Source organism: Halichoerus grypus, chromosome 12 (genome assembly GCF_964656455.1).
Source record: "Halichoerus grypus chromosome 12, mHalGry1.hap1.1, whole genome shotgun sequence".
Taxonomy (NCBI): Eukaryota; Metazoa; Chordata; class Mammalia; order Carnivora; family Phocidae; genus Halichoerus; species Halichoerus grypus.
The window spans coordinates 68844590-68862075 of NC_135723.1; the positions used below are offsets into that span (position 1 = coordinate 68844590).

Here is a 17486-nt window from a genome sequence, read left to right on the forward strand (position 1 = left end):
TTGCCTAGAGACAAAAGAAGTTACAAACCTTAAAATAGTAATGAGTATTCAGTAAACTGGAGTTAAAGGCCAGAGCATGAAATACAAGTTGGAGAATAGAGAGAAATGGAATTGATAAGGGTTCAACAAGATTATAAGCCAATCCACTTTTAAAAACAATACTTTTGATTATACATAACCTTAGTACATAAGTACTCACTGATATTTGTTGAATGAGCTACTATAATGCTAATTAATTATTAGTAACAGCTACTGTTAATATGCATATGGGTTTTTTTACTCTTTGCATTCCTGGCCACTAAGGAAGTTTGCATCCACATTTGCAAGAATAAATATAGACTTGTGTGAAGGAATTTACCTCCTTTCCTCTGCCGTTACAGGATCTATTATGTGATTACCCCACTTTCCAATTGGTGATTTCAGTATTTACAGATGTAAACACTGAAAATCATTGGGGGGGGGAATCAAACTTGGTCAACGAGGACTGACTTTTTTTCATTTCACTCGGAACATTTTACCAAATAGTGACTGAATACTGATAGTTTTATTCATCAGTGTGAACAGGCAGGCAAGAGATAGCTCAGAAGTTTTGATTTAAAAGGGCTAATAAGAAAGGTTTAATTGTATGGAAGTATTAATGGAATTGGTTCTCCTTACTTTAATTCCTTGCTTAAAAAAAAAAGATAAAATATTCCTTATTAATGGAGGTACAGGTTAAAGGATAAATACCCAAAACAGTACCCGAGCAAATCACTGTTTTATTTTTACATCACAGTGTACTGTTCTTCTTAACCAGGAGTCACTGCATCGTATATACTGTCAATTGCAATATAATTCCCATCACTATGTTTCTTCGTGTTCTCGCTTAAGAGTAAATGACATTACTGAATTATTTTCATCAAACATTAATTTTCATATTCCCAAAGGTCTGCAATTTTTTGGCATTAAACAATAGGGTATTACAATTAAACACAAAATCAGTTGCTATTTAATACTATGTAATATTTTAAAACTCTTTAATAATGCGGATCATTTCATTTGAAACAAGCTTTGCCCTTCTGAAGGCTCCTCTTCTCCACCCCTTCTGCAATGGGTGGTGGAGGCCTCCCAATGCCAGCAGCTGAGGGAGCTCCATGCCATCATTCCTCTTCTCTCTGAAGAGGCAAGCGCTCTGGAGGAAGAACAGATTCCAATTTCTGCCAGCGCTCTGGAGGCCACAGGATGTGTGTAGCATGGGCATGTAGAAGTCCTAGGGAAACCTAAACCCATGAGAGACACACAGAAAGCAAGAAATTATTTTATCAGAATTATCATTAATATCTTAAAGACAGAATTTGATCCAGGTCTGAAATTCCTTGGAAAGATGATGATTAAAAATAGTAAACATTTATATGGCACATTTCTAGGTGCTTTATATACCTAAATGCCTTTAAATCCTCACAACCATTTGAGGTAGGTATTACGCCCAATTTGCATAGGAGAAAACTAAAGTCGGGTTGGTTAAAGAACTTGCCAAAAGTCCTACAGCAACCAGTTGGTGGAGGCTGGCTTCAGGGCTGAGCTGTCCAACCCCAGGGTCTGCAACCTTAACCCCCATCCTCAGTTTGTATATACCCAGGGAGCATAAGTCTGGTTTTCATTCTCGGAATTTCCTATGGAGTTACTAGTATTTTAGAGAGACTTTACTTTGTGGATAAGTCAGAGACATGAGGAAAGTATTGTCCCACCTACTGACTGAGCAGCAAGAGTTCGATGTGAGACTAAAGGCCTTCCTTGGAAACTACATGGAGCAACATGGAACGTGATCACAGAGGGAGGTGGAAAACTAAGGGAAAGCCAGCAATGGGGGATAGGAAGCAATGAAAAAGAATCAAGTATAAAGATGACAGGTAGTGAAGAACCCCCCTCAGCAGATATGTGCCCATTTAGGAGAAGGAAACTAGAGGGAAGCACTAAGGCTGAGCTCTGAAAAGGAAGGAGCCCTTAAAGACATTTTAGGGCTCCCTAGGGCCATCAGCTGCAGTGAGCAGAAGAATGCCAGCAAACCTGTTTAAAATGCAGATCAAGGAAGGCCCTATTCTCAGATTACCCTTCAAATGAGGCAGGGTCTGGAAATCTGTCTTTTGTTGTTGATGCTATTGTTATTACTATTAGGTAATATGTTAACAGCATTTAAAAACTTGCAAAGTACACTTACTTAACCAGATACTATGGGTCCGCTTTTTATTTTCAAATGTTTTTCCTATAAATTGGAGCTCCATAGAGATTAACAGATGAGTGCTTTCATTGAAGTTCTATTTACTAGCATATGCATGCAAGAAATCACATTGCACAGAGAATTAAAGAATTGGATGTCAAGTGAGGGACTCTAAAAAGATAACTAGAAACACATTTTTTTTTTTGAAAAACAAACACACTTCACAACAACTTGGAATACAAATAAAATAAGCCCAAAGGCTATCAAGAAGCCCAGGGGCCCAATAAAGAATATTACTTTGAAAATCAAACCTACAGAAAATTTGAAAATGTGGTGGGGGGAAAAAAAGAGCAAGCTCTATTCATCCAAATTCACTAGTTATTTTTATTTTGTTACTTTCTTCTTGGATGCCTTTCTGTATATATATACTTTTCTAATGAACCATTGGAAATTTGCTCACATTCCGAATTTACCCCTAATATTTCCACATGTCTCCTCAAAACTAAGACTCTTTCCTACATAAACAAATACATTGTAAGTTATATATAGCCAATATTTAGAATTTTCCAATTGTCCCAATAATGTCTTTTATAGCTGTTTTTTAAATTCTTAATCAAGGATCAAAAATTGCATCATAATTGTCATTATTTTTGTTTAGGCCTGTTGCCTTGTAAGATGGCCCACATTTATAATTGCTTGATTTTTCCCCTCCTGAAAAGATTCAAGTAAATGTTCTTGGCAAGAACACAATGTACTTGATAATGCATTCTTCCTACTCTGTCATATCAGAAGGCACAAAATATCTGTGTGTCCCATTCTTGTGATGTGAAGTTTGATCACTTGATTAAAGTGATATTGAACAGATTTCTCCTCTGTAAACAAATCGTTTTCCTTTTATAATTAATAACGAATCTCTGGGATGATATTTTGAAATATGTAACTATCCCATGTCAACATTTCATCTAACCAGTTTACTGTCTCTCAAGGAAGCTGGTTTCTAAACCATCTAATGATTTTAACATCCATCGATGATCCTCCCTGAATCAGTTATTACATTGATGATTACAATAGTGAGTTTCCAAATTTATTATTCCTTTTATATTTACTAGCTGTCATTCTTCTCTAAAGTGATTCCCCTTCCAACCCCAAATGCCTCTTTTAATATCAAATATTTCTTCTTTATTTCACAATCTCTTATGAGTTCTTGGTTAAACTTGGACAGGTCTCAATCAGTCCCTGAGCACTTCCTTACTTTTTGGTACCAACTCGATGTTGCAGGCTTACTTGTACTTTATACCTGTTCAGCCTGAAATCAGACATCTCATTAAGGAGGGTTTTCCCTCACCTTTCCCCATTCCATATTTCTCTCTCTCTTCTTCTAGACTTTGCACTCTGGCTCCCAACCACAAATTTACTGAGTAAACATCAAGGTTTCTTTGCAACTATTTTAATCCTTAAAATACATCTCACTTAAGGGTATATTTATTGGAATTTGTCCTTTTCCTCCTCTACAGTGTAGCTGTATTAAGTACTGTTAGGTTTGTTTCTATTTGTATTCAGTTTTAGTGGGCTTTTGTTATCCTTTTTGATTGTTATTTTTGAATTTATAAAGATTTCCATGGTTAAAAAGTCAAAATTATTCTTAAAACGTAAGGTAGGCAGAATGCCCCCTCTAACACACACTCCAAACATGTCCATATCCTAATCCCCAGAAGGTATGAATACACAATGCTACAGAGCAAAGAGGATTAAGGTTACAGATGGACTTAAGGTTGCTGATTAATCAGTGGATAGTAAGATAATGAGACTATCCTGTAACATTCCATGAACTGAAATGTAATCCCTGTACCCACACAAAAAATGACTTTTTGAAAGCTCAGGTGAGGATTCAATAAAAAATATCCTCTAAAAAAGGCTGGGGTATGTACACTGCAATCATGTTATATCTAAAAAAACAAACTTGAATTTTGTTTTTTCAGTGCATATATGTTATATTTACATTATACTGTATTCTATTAACATGCTTTATTATAATATTCACTGGATTGAGAGCATCATATGGTTCTTGTTCTTTCCTTTATTAATGTATTGTATCACATTAATTTGTGGATGTCCAACCAACCTTGAAGCCCAGGAATAAATCACACTTTGTTGTGATGAATAATCCTTTTAATGTACTGTTGGATCCCACTGGCTAGTATTTTGGTGAGAATTTTTGCATCCATATTCATCAGGGATATTGGTTTGTAGTTCTCCTTTTTGATTGGGTCTTTGTCTGATTTTGGGATCAAGGTAATGCTGGCCTCATAAAATGAGTTTAGAAGTTATCCTTCCATTTCTATTTTTTGGAACAGTTTCAGAAGAATAGGCATTAATTCTTCTTTAAATGTTTGATAGAATTCCCCTGGGAAGCCATCTGGCCCTGGGCTCTTGTTTGTTGGGAGATTTTTGATTACTGCTTCAATTTCCTAAGTGGTTATATGATCCTCTCAATAGATGCAGAAAAAGCATTTGACAAAGTACAGCATCCTTTCTTGATCAAAACTCTTCAGAGGGTAGGGATAGAGGGTACATACCTCAATATCATAAAGCCATCTATGAAAAACCCACAGTGAATATCATTCTCAAGGGGAAAAACTGAGAGCTTTCCCCCTAAGGCCAGGAACACAGCAGGGATGTCCACTATCACTACGGCTATTCAACATAGTACTAGAAATCCTAGCCTCAGCAATCAGACAACAGAAAGAAATAAAAGGCATCCAAATTGGCAAAGAAGAAGTCAAACTCTCACTCTTTGCAGATGATATGATACTTTATGTGGAAAACCCAAAAGACTCCACCCCAAAACTGCTAGAACTCATACAGGAATTCAGTCAAGTGGCAGGATATAAAAATCAATGCACAGAAATCAGTTGCATTTATATACACCAACAAGACAGAAGAAAGAGAAATTAAGGAGTCGATCCCATTTACAACTGCACCCAAAACCATAAGATACCTAGGAATAAATCTAACCAAAGAGGCAAAGAATCTGTACTCAGAAAACTATAAAATACTCATGAAAGAAATTGAGGAAGACACAAAGAAATGGAAATACGTTCCATGCTCATGGATTGGAAGAACAAATATTGTGAAGATGTCAATGCTACCTAGAGCAATCTACACATTCAATGCAATCCCTATCAAAATACCATCCACTTTTTTCAAAGAAATGGAACAAATAATCCTAAAATTTGTATGGAACCAGAAAAGACCCCCAATAGCCAGAGGAATGTTGAAAAAGAAAAGCAAAGCTGGTGACATCACAATTCTGGACTTCCAGCTCTATTACAAAGCTGTCATCATTAAGACAGTATGGTACTGGCACAAAAACAGACACATAGATCAATGGAACAGAATAGAGAGCCCAGAAATGGACCCTCCACTCTATGGTCAACTGATCTTCGACAAAGCAGGAAAGAATGTCCACTGGAAAAGACAATCTCTTCAACAAATGGTTTTGGGAAAACTGGACAGCCACATGCAGAAGAATGAAACTGGACCATTTCCTTACACCACACACAAAAATAGACTCCAAATGGTTGAAAGACCTCAATGTGAGACAGGAGTCCATCAAAATCCTAAAGCATAACACAGGCAGCAACCTCTTCGACCTCAGCCACAGCAACTTCTTCCTAGAAACATTGCCAAAGGCAAAGGAAGCAAGGGCAAAAGTGAACTATTGGGACTTCGTCAATATAAAAAGCTTTTGCACAGCAAAGGAAACAGTCCACAAAACCAAAAGACAACTGACAGCATGGGAGAAGATATTTGCAAATGACATATCAGATAAAGGGCTAGTATCCAAAATTTATAAAGAACTTATCAAACTCAATGCCCAAAGAATAATCCAATCAAGAAATGGGCAGAAGACATGAACAGACATTTCTGCAAAGAAGACATCCAAATGGCCAACAGACACATGAAAAAGTGCTCAACATCACTCAGCATCAGGGAAATCCAAATCAAAACCTCAATGAGATACCACCTCACACCAGTCAGAATGGCTAAAATTAACAAGTCAGGAAATGACAGATGTCGACCAGGATGCGGAGAAAGGGGAACCCTCCTACACTGTTGGTGGGAATGCAAGCTGGTGTAGCCACTCTGGAAAACGGTATGGAGGTTCCTCAAAAAGTTGAAAATAGAGCTACCGTATGACCCAGCAATTGCACTACTGGGTATTTACCCCAAAGATACAAATATAGTGATCCAAAGGGGTACATGCACCCCGATGTTTATAGTAGCAATATCCACAATAGCCAAACTATGGAAAGAGCCTAGATGTCCATCAACAGAAGAATGGATAAAGAAGATGTGGTATACATATACATGGAATATTATGCAGCCATCAGAAAAAACCCGAAATCTTGCCATTTGCAATGACGTGGATAGAACTAGAGGGCATTATGCTAAGCGAAGTAAGTCAATCAGAGAAAGACATGTTTCATATGATCTCACTGATATGAGGAATTCTTAATCTCAGGAAACAAACTGAGGGTTGCTGGAGTGGTGGGGGTGGGAGGGATGCGTGACAGACATTGGGGAGTGTATGTGCTATGGTGAGCACTGTGAATTGTGTAAGAATGATGAATCACAGACCTGTACCTCTGAAACAAATAATACATTATATGTTAAAAAAAAAAAAAAAAAAAAGGAAGGGAAAATGAAGGGGGGGAAATCAGAGGGGGAGATGAACCATGAGAGACTATGGACTCTGAGAAACAAACTGAGGGGGTTCTAGAGGGGAGGGGGTGGGGGAATGGGTTAGCCTGGTGATGGGTATTAAAGAGGGCACGTAATGAATGGAGCACTGAGTGTTATACACAAACAATGAATCATGGAACACTACATCAAAAACTAATGATGTAATGTATTGTGATTAACATAACAATAAAATAAAATTTAAAAAGTATTCACTGTATTGCAGTGATCTAGAACAAACCTATAATATCTCTAAGGTATGACTAAAATTTTTTTAATAGGTTAGATTACTTTGACCAACCGACCTAGTATTTTACTGGGACTTGACTCTTCCCTATGCTCTTTTGTGTCCCACTGTAACTGTGTCTCCTCTTCAATGCATTTGCAACATTTTTAGGCATAAGGAATCCACCTTTACAGTAAATTTTAGAACACAACAGAATCATATTAAATCATTATAATCCCTTAGCAGATCATTGTGTTTTTAGTGTCTGCTGAATGAGAAAATAGTTCCACATATATTAATGGGCCTCTTACAATAACTCTGTTGCCCACAGATTGGGAATCAATGATCTAGAATAATCTATTTTGATTGTGCACCCTAACAGCAAAAATACTGGTGAATTGACCTCGATATTTATGTATTTAAAAATTATATATATATAGTGGTATTAACATTCCATAAAACCAAACATTAGTAAAGCTCAAACTCTTATTTTTTCAGTTCAAGAGTTGTAATTTTCTTTTTGCATCCAGGGGATCATTATACACACCCTTTGCCTATTCCTGCTCCCCTCTGCTCTAGGAAACACCGAAATTACTAGCTGAAAATTGATCAGTGCTATTAGTCAACTAGTTTGTTTTATCCACACAATGCCAAGGAGGCACATGGACTAAATTTACAGTGAATTGCCTGTCTGATTGAATTGGCTCCACTGAGAAGTTATGTTGGCATGTGGTAGACACAGCCTTCATGAGCCCAGACTTTTCTTCAGGTGCCAGAGGCACAGATGCATGTTACTATGGTTCCTTCCGCCCCCTATTCAATAGCCTATAGTTTACAGAACACCCTTCCAATTCTTGGCTTCAGGACACCTCCTCTTGAAGGAAGAGCTTTCAAAGGTAAGGACAAGCAAAGCGCAAGAGTCCAAAGGTAGGATAGAGGGAAAAACACAGGAAAGAAGAAAGAAGATGATTGTAAATGGGAGCAAAGACTTTTTAAAAAAGACATTCAGAACTAGAGCCAGGGTCAGAAGAGGATCAGGATTAGAAATGAGAAGAAGCACAAAAGTTCATTTGATTAAAATATTTTCCAAAAAGAAAATACAAACACTTTTTTAATGCACTATTAGGAAATAAAATCTGTCTTTAATGAATTTGCTGAGCAGTGTAAGGAGAAAAATTTCCACATAAACAAGGCAGCAGATGATATTTATTCTATAATATTAAATTACCTACAATTACTTTTGAAAGTCAAATCAAACTGGAACAATATTGGAACTGGGAAGAACACTGTTTAAAAGAAGGGCTGATTTGCCAGAGCTTAAAGAAGTCACTCAGCTTTCCACTCTGCCATCCAAAGCCCTTTTTACCCACATCTTTCCAAACTTACCTACATGATATCTCGGTATGCAAGTTCTACTCTAAGGGCTTCTCCAACTGGGACCCTCCTGTAAAACCCACTTTAGTCCAAATTTTCCATAGAGTCTTTCCCAGCCACCCCAATTCTCATCCATTTGTTCCTTTGGTCTACCCAACATCAGGTTAAAAAGAAATGAAAAAAAAAGGACCAAGGGCTTCTGGAGAATATGGCAGAATAGGAGGACCCTAAGCTCACTGCCTCCCATTGATGCAACTAGATAACACCCATATCAGTGTAACTTACCTAGTAAACAACCTGCAACTGGCAGAACAGACTCCACAGCTAAATGCAAAGAAGAGGCTACATCTAAGAGGATAGGAAGAGCAGAGACATGACTGGGAGCTAAGTGGACTTGCAGGGACTGTCCACAGGAGGGAGGGACACCTTAGGCATTCTTCCCTGGAGAAAGGGAAGAAAGAGACCCTCACAGCAGGCACCCCAGGCATGGGAACCCTCACGGGGAAGATAAATTCCTGTAACATTTAGCTTTCAAAACAAGAAGGGTCAAATTTCATGGGTTCTTACAGTAAGTGGGGCTTAACACCTGGAACTTTCAAAATCAGTAGGCTCTGCTCTGGGAGAGTAGGGAAAGCTAGAGGAAATGGAATCCATGCCTTTCAAGAGATAGCACAACAAGGAGCCTGCAGAGACACAGCATAGGAGCAGCAGTTTGAAAAATGGCTGGGGTATAAAAAGAGAGAGATTAGTTCACTAATCTCAGAGCATGTGCTGGATGGGGAGAGATCCTTGGGAGATTTCTCAAAAAAGAAAAGTGCCGGCAGGAGCCATTTCCCTCCCCCATCCCCCAGCCTAGACACACAGGCATCTGCAGGAACCAGTGCCAACACTTGCTACCTAGCTTGCTAACAGTGTGCTCACAAACCTCCATCCTCATGCTTCTGCTAATCCACCTCCTCCAATCCTGCCTGCCTCAGTTTGGGGCAGCTGTAGGTCCCCTCTAGCAGAATGCAAACTGTGAGAGAAGAGAACAAGAGAAGAAAGGAACAGAACAACAGAAACAACAATAAAGCAAGTAACAAAATGGCCATAAGTACATAACTATCAATAATTATTTTGAATGTAAACGGATCAAACACTCAAATCAAAAGAGGATGATGGAATAGATTTAAAAAAGAAAAGTAAGATCCATCTATACATTGCCTACAGGAAACTCATTTCAGACCTAAAGACATGTGGAAATGCAAAGTGAAGGGATGGAAAAGCATTTATCATGCAAATGAAATTAAAAAAAAAAACTGGAGTAGCAATACTTAGACAAAATAGACTTTAAAACAAAGACTCTAGGAGACAACACTATGTAGTCATAAAGGGAGCAATCCAATAAGAAGTTGCAACAACTGTAAATATAGGACCCAAATACATAAAGTAGCTAGTAACAAACATAAAGACCTAATCAATAGTAATACAATAGTAGGGGACTTTAACACCCACTGACATCAAAAGACACATCATCCAAACAGAAAACCAACAAGGAAACAGTGGCTTTGAATAATACACTATACCAGATGGATCTAACAGATATATTCAGAGCATTCCATCCTGAAAGAGAATACACATTCTTTTCTTGAAAATGTTCCCTGTGCACTTTAATAGATCACATATTAGGCCACAAAACAAGTCTCAACAAATTAAAAAAGACTGAAGTCATACCAGTACATCTTTTCTGACTACAATGCTATGAAACCAGAAATCAACCACAAGAAAAAACCTGGAAAAAGTACAAATACATGGAGGTTAAATAACATGCTACTAAACAATGAAGGGGTCAACCAAGAAATCAAAGAGGAAATAAAAAAAATACATGGAGATAAGTGAAAATGAAAACACAATAGACCAAAGTCTTTGGATTGCAGCAAAAGCTGTTCTCAGAGGAAAGTTTATACTAGTATAGGTCTGCCTACCTCATGAAGCAAGAAAAATCTCAAACAACCTAACCTTACACACAAAGGATCTAGAAAAAGAAGAATAAACAAAATCCCAAACCAGCAGAAGTAAGGAAATTCTAAAGATTAAAACAGATATAAAACCAGGAGCTGGCTCTTTGAAAAGATCGGGAAAATTGACAGGCTTTACTCAGACTCATTAAAAGAAAAAACAGAAAGGACTCAAACAAAATTACAAATGAAAGGGGAGAAATAATGATTTATACCATAGAAATACAAAGGATTGTAAGAGATATTATGAAAAATTATATGCCAACAAATTGGACAACCTAGAAGAAATGGGTATGTTCCTAGAAACATATAAACTCCAAAAACTGAAGCAGGAAAAAAACAGAAAATTTGAATAGACTGATAACCAGTAATGAAATTGAATCAGTAATCAAAACTCCCAAGAAACAAAAGTCCAGAATCAGACAGCTTCACAAGTGTATTCTAGCAACATTTAAAGAAGAGTCAATACCTATTCTTCTTAAAGTATTCCAAACAATAGAAGAGGAAGGAAAGCTTCCATATTCATTCTATGAGGCCAGCATTCTCCCTGATACCAAAACTAGTTAAGGACAATACAAAAAAGGACAACTATAGGCCACCATCTCTGATGAACATAAATGCAAATATCCTCAACAAAATACTAGCAAATCAAACCCAACATACATTAAAAAAAAAAAAAATCATTCACCACGAACAAGTGGAATTTATTTCTGGGATATAAGGATGGTTCAATATTTGCTAAATCAATATGATCACATCATGTCAACAAGAGAAAGGATAAAAACAATATGATCATTTCAGTAGATGAAGAAAAAGCATTTGACAAAGTACAAGACTGATTCATGATTAAAGCTCTCAATATAATAAAGGCCATATATGAAAAGCCCACAATGAACATCATACTCAATGGTGAAAAACTCAGAGCTTTTTCCCTAAGATCAGGAGGGAGATAAGGATGTCCACTCTCACCACTTTTATTCAACACAACACTGGTAAGTCCTAACCACAACAATCAGACAAGAAAAAGAAATTAAAGGCATCCAAATTAGCAAGGAAGAAGTAAAACTCACTTTTTTGCAGATGACATAATACTATATAGAGAAAACACAAAAGACTCCACCAAAAAACTACTAGAACTGATAAATGAATTCAGTAAAGTTGCAGGATACAAGAATCAATAACAGAAATGAGTTGCATTCCTATACACTAATAATGAAGCCCAGAAAGAGAATGAAAAAAAAAAATCCCATTTACAACTGCATCAAAAATAATAAAATGCCTAGGAATAAGCTTAACCAAAGAGGTGAAAGACCTGTACTTTTAAACTATGAAACATTGATGGATTGACAGAATATTGTTAAAATGCCCATACTACCCAAAGCAATCTATAGATTTAATACAATCTCTATCAAAATACCAACAGCATTTTTCCAGAATTAGAACAAGTCTAAAATTTGTAAGGAACCACAAAAGACTTTGAATAGCCAAAGCAATCTTGAAAGAGAAAACCAAAACTGCAAGTATCACAATCCCAGATTTCAAGATAAACTACAAAGCTCTAGTAATCAAAACAGTATGGTATTGGCATAAAAGTAGACACAAAGATCAACAGACTAGAAAGCCCAGAAATAAACCCATGATTTAACCAATTAATCTTTTAATCTAATTTAGTCAATTTAATCTTTGGCAAAGAAGGCAAGAACATGCAATGGGAAAAAGACAATCTCTCCAGTAAATGGTGTTGAGAAAAGTGGCCAGCTACATGCAGAAGATTGAAACTCAACCCTTTTCTTACACCATATACAAAAACAGACTCAAAATGGATTAAAGGCCTAGAGAAAAACATGTATCATATGATCTCACTGATAGGAATTTTTAATCTCAGGAAACAAACTGAGGGTTGCTGGAGTGGTGGGGGGTGGGAGGGATGGGGTGGCTGGGTGATAGACATTGGGGAGGATATGTGCTATGGTGAGCACTGTGCATTGTGCAAGACTGTTGAATCACAGACCTGTACCTCTGAAACTAATACATTATATGTTTAAAAAAAAAAAAGAAGATAGTAGGAAGGGAAAAATGAAGGGGGGGAAATCGGAGGGGGAGATGAACCATGAGAGACTATGGACTCTGAGAAACAAACTGAGGGTTCTAGAGGGGAGGGGGGTGGGGGGATGGGTTAGCCTGGTGATGGGTATTAAAGAGGTCACGTATTGAATGGAGCACTGGGTGTTATACGCAAACAATGAATCATGGAACACTACATCAAAAACTAATGATGTAATGTATGGTGATTAACATAACATAATAAAATAAAAAAAAATGGATTAAAGACCTAAATGTGAGACCTGAGACCATAGAAATCCTAAAGTGAGAATAGGCCCTAATTTCTTTGACAATGGCTGTAGCAACATTTTTCTAGATGTATCTCCTGAGGCAAGGGAAACAAAAGCAAAAATAAATTATTGGGACTACATGAAATTTAAAAGGCAACCTACTGAATGGGAGAAGATATTTACAAATGACATATCCCACAAAGGGTTAGTATCCAAAATATATAAAGAACTTATACAACTTAACACCCCGAAAACAAATCATCTAAGTTAAAAATGGGCAGAAGACATAGATATTTCTCCAAAGAACACATCCAGATGGCCAACAGACACATGAAAGGATGCTCATCATCACTTATCATCAGGGAAAGGCAAATCAAAACCACAATGAACTAGCACTTCATACCTGTCGAAATGGCTAAAATCAGTAATACAAGAAACAACAGGTGTTGGGGAGGATGTGGAGAAAAAAGAACTCTCATGCACTGTTGGTGGTAATGTAAATTGGTACAGCCATTGTGGAAAGTATGGAGGTGCCTTAAAAAATTAGAAATAGAAATACCATATGATCCAAAAATTCCACTCCTGGGTATTTACCCCAAGAAAATGAAAACATTAATTTGCAAAGATATATGTACCTCTATATTATTGCAACTTCACAATAGCCTCTTTATGTTTTTGCTGCATAATTAATGTGCTTATTATAGAAACTTCCCCAGACTATGCTGGGAGTGTTATGTTACGTATGATATAGACATTGTATACAGATACTGTTTATAGACACATCATGATGTCACCTTTCCAACATCTGCAACGTCTGAATTCTGAAACACATTTGCCTTCCAAGGTTTGAGATAAAATATTAATATCTTTAAATATCTGCAAAGGTGAGTATCAAAGAGGATGAATGTAACCAGAGTTATGGATTTAGTCCTGGGCAAGATGCGCACTCTGCTAGATGCTGGAAATATACACAATAAAGATGACCCCTGTCCTCTAGGATCTCAAGATCTGGTGGGAAGGACAGATGTTTCAACAAACCATCAATGTACAACCTGACAAGGTAGACCTACAAAGGAACCAAGTACCCTGAGCAGAGACTGTGGCCAATCCTTAGGAAGGCCCCACTGAGTGGGTGCATTTAGGTGGGCTCTAAAGGATACTGAAGATTTCCCTCTCCTGAAGGCAAATCTTCATTCATGATAAACCGTTGCCAGATTTTTATCTAGAACATTCTCCAAGTCCTCCTTGCCCTCCACTGATTTTTCAAATTAAGACAATGTGATAGGTTTATACAACCAATATTTTGCAATGAAAAAGTAAAGCCATATGCTTTACAAAAGACTCAAAATGAGATTCTCTCTTTTAAAGTCCTCATTCTAGGACAAGTGCTTCCTTCATTACCAACAATTTTAACTTTAATCATTTCAAAGCAATTTTCCTGTTCAAGACTTAGCTTTAATCAGAATGCATTTTCAGGTCACTTCATGGCCTCTTCATGATTCTCTCTAGATAACTACAGAATCAAGCATAATCATTCTAGTTCCCCCAAGACACCTTCCATAAGTAGTTAGTTCAACATTTTATGCAAAAATAGATACAAAACATTCCTCTAGGGGTATCTTCAGCTAATTTTCATGAATTAATTTCCCAGGATTAATGTTTATGCACCACTCTCTCTACCACATAATCAAATCACTGGAGTTGAAGTGGTCTAACTCCTTATTTTGCAGCTTGATTAAGCAGGTGATGAAATACTTGAATATCATTTGGATAGTTAGCAACTCAGTATCCACAGTAATCCACAGTAGATGGATGACATTACTGATGTCTCATTGTTGACTCGTGTTCTCTTTAGTAGCTGATGTCCCACATGCTATTTTTATGTAGGAGATAAAACAGTTCATGTAAATACATGAGGGGAGAGGTGTGGAAGTCTTTGTTGTTGACACTATTTTCAACCATATTTAGACCAAGTGGACAGGCGGCTGCAGAAATAGACTAGTTTGCCCTGGGTAAGAGAATTCAGGACAACAAGGTAACCAGTTTCCATTGCCAGGCCTGTTGCTATGATGGATGCAGCCACTTCTCTGCCATGTTTACTTCTGTTCACTGGGTGGCTGGCATCCAGCTCTCCCGACTTCCCATCCCTCTTTTATTCCTTCTTTCAAAAAGAATGTGAGGAGCTTTACAAAATAAACAACCAGGAACAAAACAAGGTAAATAGAAATGATAACTACAAGGGTGAAGACAGTTGCTGTGGAGAGCCCCACGCTTGGTTCTTGGCTATCTAAGAGCCAATGTGAAGAACAGAACATGCTAACTTACACAGTTCTTACAGGACCAGATGAAAGTTTTCTGCTGATTAAATTTGTGCAAGCTATTTCTCACATCAGATCTATGACAGCATACTCTAAGTATCATAATGGACTATGTTATTGCAGTAGGTTCCCCCAGAAAGTCACAACAGAATTTACCTTGCAGGCAATTGGATGAATGTTGTTCTGCAAGAGACTAAGGCAGTGTAGTCATGTACATAATGTAGGGATCTAACTTATTCCAATGATAGGAATTTACATTACCTAGAAGCCTGGATAGATAACATGCCCTTTAAATGATCTTTTCTAAATATTATGTCCTCAACTGTGTTTTTCTTCTACAGGATCTGTTCTGGGCTCAGCCAATTGGATGCCCACATGTGGGACTCTGAACATGGAGGGAGTGATGTAGAGACACAGAAACCATCAGAGTTACTGGCAGAGAGATGAATGCCAGGAAGTGTCCAGTGACACCAATTGCCAAACTCATCACCCTGTTCCCATGTGACATAGGGGTACCCTGTGTTGCTGTCAAATTCCTCTGCCTGGTTTTCATCCCATCCATTTAGTGGATTAGTCAATATCCTTCCAGTAACACCTTTTCTGTTTAAATGAGTCAAGATGAAAAAAAAGAAAGTCAGGATGGCTTTGTGATTTTTGTTCCAAGATAACTGATTGATATGCTACCATGAAAATAGTAGTAAAAGAATGTTGATGAGGACATTTGGAATTAATTCTAATTACTAATTCCAAAGGTGAGGAAATCAAGGCTTAGAAATGTTGCCTACAGGTACCCAGTTAGTTAGGGCTGGGACGCAAATCCTAGCTCTGGCTCCTAGTTCAAAGCCCTTTTCAACATACCTGTCAGTGAAATGAGGTGTAGAGCCCTGGAAATTGTAAAGGTTGACAAAGGGCCCTGCATCAGTGCTTTCTAAACCTGCTTTTACCCCAGGGAAAAGTGAGGCCTTTCATTTTCTGCAGACAAAAACAAACATTGCACATTAAGGTTTGTACACATCCATGCCACTCTGTTTGGGAACTGTTGCTGATATGTAGCAGCAGGGCATGTTACAAGCCACTGGGCTGTAAGGAACACTTGCTGGCAGGGACAAGAAAGCCGGTGCTGATTACAGCAATGTGGTTATGTCGCATAAAAGCACTTGGAAAGTGAAGAAATGTGGAAAGACTCTAAAGTGTATTCCTTTTGCTCAATGCAACAGATATATAAAAGCCTACTATGTACAAAGTATAGGGCATGGGATTCTAAATCTACCGAGATTGATGAGCCATAGACTCTGGCCTTACAGAGTTTATAACTTAGAGGGGAAGACAGTTGTCACAGTCTTGATCCATGGGATGTTTCTGGCACGGGGGGTGGGGGGGCCGTGGGGGTGTTGCAGAAGATGAGTGTAATCCGGTAATACAGGCCAGTGAAGGATTAGGAAAGAGCAAGAGTCTAAACTCTAACAGGGGTGCCACCTCTGACTGCAATCTAAGGAAAGAAAAGGCAAGAGTAGAGAGCAAAAGAATAGTCAGGAGATTTGTTGGCTTAGAGTGCTGATAAGAGAGATGATCATGTATAGGGGAAGAAGAAAGAAAGGATACTTTGAGAATGAAATCCAAATTTCATATAACAGTGTACACAGCCCTTCATAAATGTGCTTTATTTCTTGGCACTCCTTAATGTGTACCTGGATCACTCTTACACCTCTTTGAAAAGGCCTTGCTCTCTCACATCTCTGTACCTTTGCACATACTACTTTTTCTACCTTCTGAAAGGCATTCTTCTGCTCTTTACATAGGTCACTCCTCTTCATCTTTCCAGATGTAGCTTACATATCACTTCCTCCTGGATGTGGAAGACTTCCACCTTCTCCTCCCAGTCTCAGCAACTGGTGCTTAGTTAATGACAACTAGTAATTATCATACTGTCCATTGATAGTCTATTTCGTTATTTCTCTTACAAGGAGTGAGCTTCTTGAAGTGGATACTGTCTCATGTTCTAAATCCATGGCATGTAAGTACAAAGAAGCTCAAAAATGTTGATTAAAGAAGTGAAAGTAGACACAATATGCATTTAGGTTGGATATAATTTGGCAACTGATTAGACATGGGGGCTGAGAAAAGAAGGAATTATGAAGATGACTGATTTCTCCCCTGCCTGGAAAGATGGTAATTCCTTTAACAGCAGAGGGATCATGGCAGAAGGAGAAGATTTGGGAAACAATGAGTTCAGTTTTGAATTATTCAATCTGAAATTGCTATTGAATGTCACAGACCATTCTCTGCAAGAGTTCCGGC

General features: G+C 37.8%; 1 protein-coding gene across 2 annotated transcripts in view; it reads right to left on the minus strand.

The window, feature by feature from the left end:
• Positions 1 to 743: 743 nt before the first annotated feature.
• The window catches only part of IMMP2L (inner mitochondrial membrane peptidase subunit 2), an 861167-nt gene continuing 844424 nt past the window's right edge, over positions 744 to 17486 (minus strand). For both annotated transcript variants that reach the window (XM_078059472.1, XM_078059473.1), the window contains exon 7: positions 744 to 1259. In XM_078059472.1, the coding sequence (XP_077915598.1) occupies positions 1140 to 1259 (120 nt within the window). In that variant the 3' untranslated portion in view covers positions 744 to 1139. The remainder of the gene's footprint in view (positions 1260 to 17486) is intronic.